The sequence below is a fragment of the Chlamydotis macqueenii genome, chromosome 3 (assembly GCF_036417535.1).
Source record: "Chlamydotis macqueenii isolate bChlMac1 chromosome 3, bChlMac1.mat, whole genome shotgun sequence".
Taxonomy (NCBI): Eukaryota; Metazoa; Chordata; class Aves; order Otidiformes; family Otididae; genus Chlamydotis; species Chlamydotis macqueenii.
The window spans coordinates 63,886,578-63,894,387 of record NC_141558.1 but is presented as its reverse complement, the minus strand read 5'-3'; the positions used below and the strand labels follow the sequence as shown (position 1 = coordinate 63,894,387).

The following is a 7,810-nucleotide window of genomic DNA, read 5'->3' as shown; positions in this document are numbered from 1 at the left end:
ATACATTAAAAAGAGAGTATAAAAGGCCCAACACCTAAAAAGTCAAGAAAAGTTCCTCTTCTTGCTCTGTTTAAATCATAATTTGAGGAAGTAAAATCAAGTTTTTCATGTTCCAAAGGCTGAATCTACTAATCAAAAGTGTATCACTAATGCTACATTTTGGTGGGTATTTTGCCATAAACCTTCTTCTTTGTGTCTCTAATATGAGCTCTAGAAAATGCTGTGATGCAGATCTTTCCAAACTCAAAGAACTAAAACCAGAAATATGGTTTCATTGTTTGGCTCAGTTGGCTCGGTTGCACTGATAATTGATAAGTTAATATATCTTACAAGCATGCAGGAATACTATTTTCCTCAGTTCATCCTATAGCAAACAGCATATTCTCCAGCCAAACAAACCGAATCACTGAGAATCCAATTAAAAGATTTTTATTTTTTTTTTAATCTCAGTAGATGCTCAGTCTGGCCTGACGGGAACAGGTAATGTTCTGAACAGCAGATCCCTCCTGGGCCTGGAGGTTTTCAAGAGCTTCACTGGGGGGAGGTGAGATCCCATAGCCAGACACAGAACATTGTACTGGGATTCTCTGAGGCAAAGATGCTTCTCCCACATGTAGATCTTGTAAATTAGAAATGAATTTGCTACATGTCACATCATTCTTACTCTTTCTGCTCAGTCTCTGAACGAACATAAAGCAAGAAGGTACATTTATGGTAAGGGAGTTGGAAATAGGACTCAACAATCTGTTTTCCAAAATAGCAACCTGAACAGCTTCAGAGTGGTCCTGTACACAGTGGAAAGCCCAGCATAGTCCCCCAAAGCATTCAACTCTCCAGGAAGCAATGATGTGACATTTTTGCATGACACATCACTGATTTAGTGAAATACACAGTTATTAAACTTACTTCAGAATTGTTCGGCATTTGGACATATGGGAATAGTCCATACTAGGGAACTTCCTCCCTGTAATAGTCTTTGTGTATTCCACAAACTGTTGCAGCCAAGTGATCCTCATCAATGTCAAGAGTGCTCCTGCTGCAAAAATGTAAACAATAAAACAGCCAACTCAGTAAAATAACAAGATGTTCAGATTACTTTTAGACATAAAACTCAAAATTATTTTGACAATTAAAGTATTTTGGGGTCCTTACACTAACTTATGAAGAACTTTATTGTTACAGATGTATACATATATTAATCTTTCAAACTCCAGTGCCCAAACTAGCATACAATCACTGAACCTGTAAGAAGCAAAGGCACTTGAACCCAACCGTCTGCTAATAAGCGATCTAAAGACCTCTTCTACCAGTGGCTCTGTATCACTAATAGAATTGCAGTAGGCAATTTAGCTGCGGAGGAAAGGTTACATTCGTTTTACTTGCAGAGATACTGATGTGACAATAGCTCCAGTTAAGTGACCTACGATGCTAAATTGGCCTTATCTAAGTCTATAAAATCATAATCACTAGATATTTTAAAAGTTAATTATTTCTTCAATATAGCCTATTTTGAGGAATTTTAACTAACTGAGAAATGTAATCAATCTGTGTGGTTTCATCATTAATATCATTTGGGCTTGCAAAAGCTTGATAGTGGTACATTTCTGGGAAGATCCTTTTGTCCGTTATTTTAACTATAAGCTAATGTTATCAATGGTTTTCAGAAACTTTAGTTAGCATCAAAAGGATATACTGTGTATTTCTGATAGCAAAAAAGATGAATCTGCTTTAAGTTCACAATATTACTGTCTTAAGAGGCAGAAAGGATGAGGTGCTTAAGGGGAGTAGAGCAGTTGACAACAGCAATCTGGAAAGAGAAAAATTGGAAGACTTGTGAAGGAAGGTGAAGTGGAAAAAGGGAAGGTTAAATTAAAAATGAGGGGATGCCTTTAAGTATGAAGTACTGCCCTGCAGCCTCAGCAGGATTTAAATCAGCTCAGGTAATCAAAAGGGTCCAGCAGCAGACCATGGCATTCTGCATAGGCCCTTTACCCTGGGAGGGATGTTAGACTTCCTCCAGAAGCCAGAGTGGCTTGGAGGGAACTAACTTTGTTACCATACTGCAGCGAGAGCATAGATTTACCCAGGGAAACACACAAAATCCACAAAAACGCAGCTAAGAGACATGCAGAGCAAGAGCTCTGGCTGAAGAGGTAAGTAAGCTCTTGCCTATTCTTTCTCTCAAGACTTATGTATGGAGTTACTATCCAGGCCACTTCTTCTTGTGTGCTCTGTGTGCTCTTGTGTGCGCTGCATAACCGTGGTGAGAGAAAGCATCCCAAGGAAGGCCGTCATTTATAGCAGGGCCTAGGTAGCCGAACCGGTAGTTCTTCACCAGGAAAACCGGTACTCGTGACGGTCCAGCGTGCCCCGGGCTCCCGGGAAGACAGGCTCAGGAAGCCGCTCGGCGCTGCCTCAGCCTCTCCCGCGACCCGCTGAGCCTCGCGGAACCAGGACGGCTGCGTGGGCAGGGCTGCCGCGCATCCCCGCGTGATTTACTGGGGAGCTCCCTCGGGGGCCGGTGCAGCCGGCGGCCGAGGCCCCCGCGGCGGTGGAGTTCGCTGCGCCTAGTCACGGCCAAGATAAAAAGCGAGACACCAACGCCGTTGCCTCGACGGAAGCGGAGGGGCCTGCGCACCAGCGGGCCCGGCACCCCGAAGAAAGCTCAACGGGCTCCTGAGCAGCGCGGAGCCGCCGCGGCCTGGGGCGTCCCGCCTCCCTGCACCGCCGCGCCCACAGGGGGCGCTGCCGCGCACGGCCGCACTGCACGTCCAGGCCCCGGGAATAGCACCGCTCGCCTTCCACCCGGGGGCGCCGCCGATGGCGTCGGCACCGCGAGGCGGGGAGGGGGCGGGCCCGCAGGCGGCGGGGAACGCCGTTGGCCCTTTTCCTCCGTCTAACTCCGCCCCCCCGCCGCCCCTCCCCCCCGCTCCCCTCTCCGGGGCGCGCGCTGGCCGGGCGGTCGGCGCAGGCGCGGGGGGGGGGGGGGGGAGGCGCGCAGGCGCGCCGCCGTGTAGGCGAGAGGGCGGGCCGGGTGGGCGGTTAGTGGGGGGGAAGGTGTGAGCAGCCGCTCGCGCGCGGCGGTTGGCTGGGGCGCGCGGCGGCAGGCAGCGGCGTTCCCCACCCCTCCCCCCTTCCCCCCACCTCCCATCCCCGCGACGGGCCGGGCGGCGCGAGGCAGGCTCGCGCGCTCTCCGCTGCCCGCCCGTTGGATGCGGGACGGCGGCGGCGGCGCCGCGCGGAGCCGGGGTGTAAGATGGAGGGCCTGACGCTGAGCGAGGCGGAGCAGCGCTACTACTGCGAGCTCTTCTCCTACTGCGACACCGAGAGCACCAAGAAGGTGGCGTCCAACGGGCGGGTCCTGGAGCTTTTCCGCGCCGCGCAGTTGCCCAACGACGTGGTCATGCAGGTAACCGTGGCGGGCCCCCCGGGGCGGAGTGGGGGGGCGGCGGCGGCGGCAGGCCCGGGCACCGCCCCGCCGTTACTGCCCCGCGGGGAGACAGCCCCGTCCGGTGCTGCCGCCCCTCCCCTCCGCCGTGCTCGGCTTGGCCCTCGCCCCCTTGCCCGCCCGGCAGCCCTTTGGCGGGGGTGGTCCCGCCGGCGGTTGCGGGCCAGGGCGGGGAGGCCGGAGCCGGACCCGCCTGGAGGCTCGGGAGCTATTGTCCGGCCTGGGAGCCGGCCACCTGAGCCCCGGCGGGAGGGGAGGGCTGAGCCTCGCCGGCGGAGAGGGAAGGGCGGGGGGTGCAGCCAGTTGCTGCGCTGAACGTGCCTATAGCAGGCCCCCCCTTAGGTACTTGTGAGGCCTCCGACTGCAAGGCTAGGAAGGGGCTGTTGGTAGTCTCTGCTGGCGATGTCCGGCAACTGGTAGGAAAGCGCCTTGTTTGCTTCGTGTCGGCAGAGGCTGTCTGAAGCATGAGAACCCCAAAGCGTTTTGGGAATGTGAGAGAGATTCGTCCTACAGTCTGCTGATGAAGAGCGACACAGAAGGAAATCTGGGTTTGTATCGTTGGGTGCTACTGACGCTAATCCACTTCACCTAAGCTATGCAGGTTTTTTTTGGACATTGATTCCCGGCAGGTATTAACTTACCTGTAGTCATCAAAACACTTCTGACAAAGAAAAATGCAGTGTTAATAATGTCACAGGCACGTACTTGCAATATGTATCTGCAGTTTTAGCACTTCCTTGGCCAGGTTACATCTAAAAGATGTAGCAGTATTATAGAGCTACAGACATAGAAAAAGGGAAGTCTGCTGTGATGTGCCTTCTGTAATTATTTGAGGGAAGTATTCCCAGTGAACCATTCTTGTGAATAGCTATTTGTAATGATTTGCTGCTTCTGCAGTTCCCTGTGTCATTGTTCAGTGCTTTAAAGTTTACGTAGTGTTTTGAGCTGCTGTGGGTAAAACTAACTAAAAAGCCATGCTGCCTTTTATGCAGTTTCATCCTCAGCCTGGTGAGATAAGCAGCCCTTTTAACATAACATTTAAGTTACTGTAGCCAGAAGTACAGTACACAGATTTCAGCATTCAGCAGTTTAGTACCAGGTTGCAGGAGAATACTTACACTTAACTAGGACAGGGTTACTGTTGATGTGTTTTGGGCTCCTAAGAGCAGCTTGGTTAGTTAAAAAGAGTTTAAGATGCAAAAAAAGTGGAAGAGAGCTGAATGAGAAGTGCTTCTTACTGGTAAAACTAGTACTCTCTTATTTGATAACTTGCTAGACTGGACTTAATGTAAGAGTGTGTGCATGCTCAGTATTATGAGTGAGGTTTCTCAAGGGCCACCCACTGCTTTTTGTGTGTGGCAAATCAATTTCAGAGGAATCATCACAGGAAAGTCAATTTTTACATGTTTCTTTTATTTAAAATCTATTTTCCATGAAACTTGTCTGGATCACCATAAAGATAAAGTAGGCTGGTGTTAGAGATTTTGTTCTATGCAGAGATTTAGTGCAAGAACTTGGAAAGACTTGGGATTTTGAATACAAGTAGCTGCAGATTATATCCTTATCTGTTGCAGAGGAGATCAAATATTTTCTTGCAAAGTAGATTGCATCTGAAGAAGAGAAACTACTCGGGCATCATTCCATGAGTTCTAAATAAATTAACTCAAGAAGCAGACCTGGCTTATCACTTTAGTGATCTCAAGGAAAACCTTGCAGTTAAAATGGCAAACAAGATATTAGATTGCATGAGGAATGAGACTGTAAATAATAAGAAGAAAGTCAAAATGCCCTTAACAGTTTGACCCATTACGAATGTCTTGTGCAATCACTGTTGGTCACCTGTAAAGGACCTTGTACTTGCAAGGGAGAGGATCCAGTTGTCCAGTGATTTTTATGTTCTACTTGAAGTAGGGCTGTACCTCAGGTTAAAACAGGCATGAATACCTTGAATGGGGGTTCTTCCAAGGAAAATTGCATTTGGTGCTTTGGAAGCTCTGGCTATGTAGCTAAAACATCACAATGATATAGCTTAAGAAATAAGGAAACCTTTTGAAGGAGGTGGAATTTTCTTTTGACCACTTTGTGCTGTGTTCTTGCCTGTACATTTGAAGCACCTGATGCTTGTGGGGAAAGGAACTTGACTCAGTTACCCAATCTTATATAATCCTGGAATGCAAGTGTAGTAGTCATGTGAATGCTAAGCACCATTGTAGGTGTGCAAAATTACTGCTCTTCAGACTCACAGGAACCAAGTAGTCCTGAGGAACTACCTCCAAACTTGTCCTCTGTAGTAGTACAGGACTGTAGATACCTTTGAATAATTCAGAATTAATTCTGTTGGAAATGAAAATGTGTGACAGTTGCATTTTTAGACTCATAACTTGTTTTGCTTGCAAATCTGTTTAAAGACTGGATACACATGCAGCCTTCCCTGTGAAGAGTTACATTTATGTGAGATTTCTGTCGTGCGACTGGAAAACTTAGTACATGTGGCTAATTGTTCCTAACCATTCTCATTTCTGCCTCTAAGGGACACTGTCAGCTGCCTATTAAATAGGAATAAATGAACATATAGATGATTGAAACAGTTACGATTGCTGTATACAAATCATGCTCACAAAGCAACAAAACCCTGGAAAAGAAAAACTTAATACACATCTACAAAAGGACAGCCTTATTACCAGAACCAAAATACCACAAACTGTGTTACAATCTTAACTGCACATCTGAGAACACCAGCCTTTATTAACCTATATTTCTGCCTTTTTGTGAACATCCTTAAAATTAGCATTAAAGTAGAAGATTTGCATAAAATAGTGAAAAAAAGTATGTCCGTGTGGATAACAAGTCCAACTACTTCACAACAGTTAGAAGAGTTTTTAAATTGCTCTCAGGGTGTGGTTTCACATTGCAGCTAAACCAATCTAATGGTGAGTTGCCACTGGAGGAGGTGGTTCAGTCTTCCCCATTACTCCAGCCATGTGCTCCTGCTGCTGCTTCTCCTTGCCAAGATACTAGTGCCTGTCTGATGCTGTTGTATACAGGCATCAGGTGCTATGCAGGCAGAAAATTAATCACAATTTTTTCTTGATTTTAACTCTGTATTAGCTAACAGTGGGGTTGAATCAATGCCACTGCTGGCACAAGGAAGGAGGCAAGAAAATCATTTATTGAAGGAGAGGAAGAGAAGAACTTTCCTCTTTGTAGAGCGTTTGGGTATTTCACTTGTGGCCTAGTATGGGTTTCACAGTAGCTTAAACCACCAGAAACTGCAGCTGCCTTATGCTGGCACTGACAGTCATTTGAACAGAGAGTGAGCTGGTTGAGGGAGCTTGTTCAGCCAAAAGTAAGGTTTTTGTCCAGTTATTTTTCAGTTGACTCAGCTGCCTGAGCTCATGGCTCAGTTGCACATGCATTGGCATTTGTATTAGTAAGTAGTATGACACAACACAAGTGATGCTAAGGAGCTGCCATCCGCCCTGTGTATGTATTTCAGAACCTTTCCTTTGATCAAGTTCTGGCCTGATCTTGTAGACTGACTGTTAGTTGGGATTCATTGAGTGCGCTTCTATGTTAGCATCATACAAAAGAAATCTAGTTGTCTGTTCCTGAGTGGCTGCACAGTATGAACCAGAGCAATAAGGGTGATCAGGAAGTTGGTGTCCAAAGCACATTTCACATCTGACCTAAAACGCTAATGTGGGTATGCTATTAAAGTCAGTTCTTAGTGCCTCTGTACTGGTTGTGAAGTTGCTTTGTAAAAGCTGCAGTCAGCCAAAAAATGTATTGTGAAGTTTGTTGTTTGTGCATGGGATTAATATAATAGCTATCCCATTTGTTCAATTTGTAGAATTCTTAATTAGGTGATTTAATCACAGAACGTTTTATGAACTTGCCCTCTTTGATTATGAATCATAGAAACTGCACAAGACAAGAAGCAAATTAGTTGTATGATACTCATCTGAAATTAACGAGTCAAGGCATCTTGCTTTAAAATACAACAGTACTATAAAACAAGCGAGTATTTGCTTGTACTTTCTCTAAAACAAATGAATTGTCATCTTCAGTGTTGGCTGTGTACAGTGACTTTACCTGACTTCTAATTTAGTGTTAGGAAGTCTTTGAAATGACAGATAAATCATACAATTATGCCCAGTTTTTTCAATTACAATACACTTGCGTTAGCCTGTTAAAAACCTACTGTAAAGCCTGTTTTCAGCTCTGGTTACCCAATTTCAAACTTTTTTTTTTTCATTTCTAAGGCGTATTTACAGACAGATCAGTTTTGATTGTTCTTGTGTCATAGATGGAAAAAGTTACTGTCTCTGGTGGTCTGCCTCAACTCTGACAAGAGTTTGCTGC

At 46.3% G+C, this 7,810-nt stretch overlaps 1 protein-coding gene across 5 annotated transcripts in view; it reads left to right on the top strand.

The window, feature by feature from the left end:
• Positions 1-3,069: 3,069 nt before the first annotated feature.
• The window catches only part of REPS1 (RALBP1 associated Eps domain containing 1), a 67,259-nt gene continuing 62,518 nt past the window's right edge, over positions 3,070-7,810 (top strand). For 2 of the 5 annotated variants that reach the window (XM_086744236.1, XM_086744234.1), the window contains exon 1: positions 3,074-3,409. In XM_086744236.1, coding sequence (XP_086600362.1) covers positions 3,257-3,409 — 153 coding nt within the window. In that variant the 5' untranslated portion in view covers positions 3,074-3,256. Of the gene's footprint in view, positions 3,410-7,810 lie in introns of all 5 variants that reach the window. The other 3 variants (XM_086744237.1, XM_086744233.1, XM_086744235.1) reach the window with 3 other exon arrangements.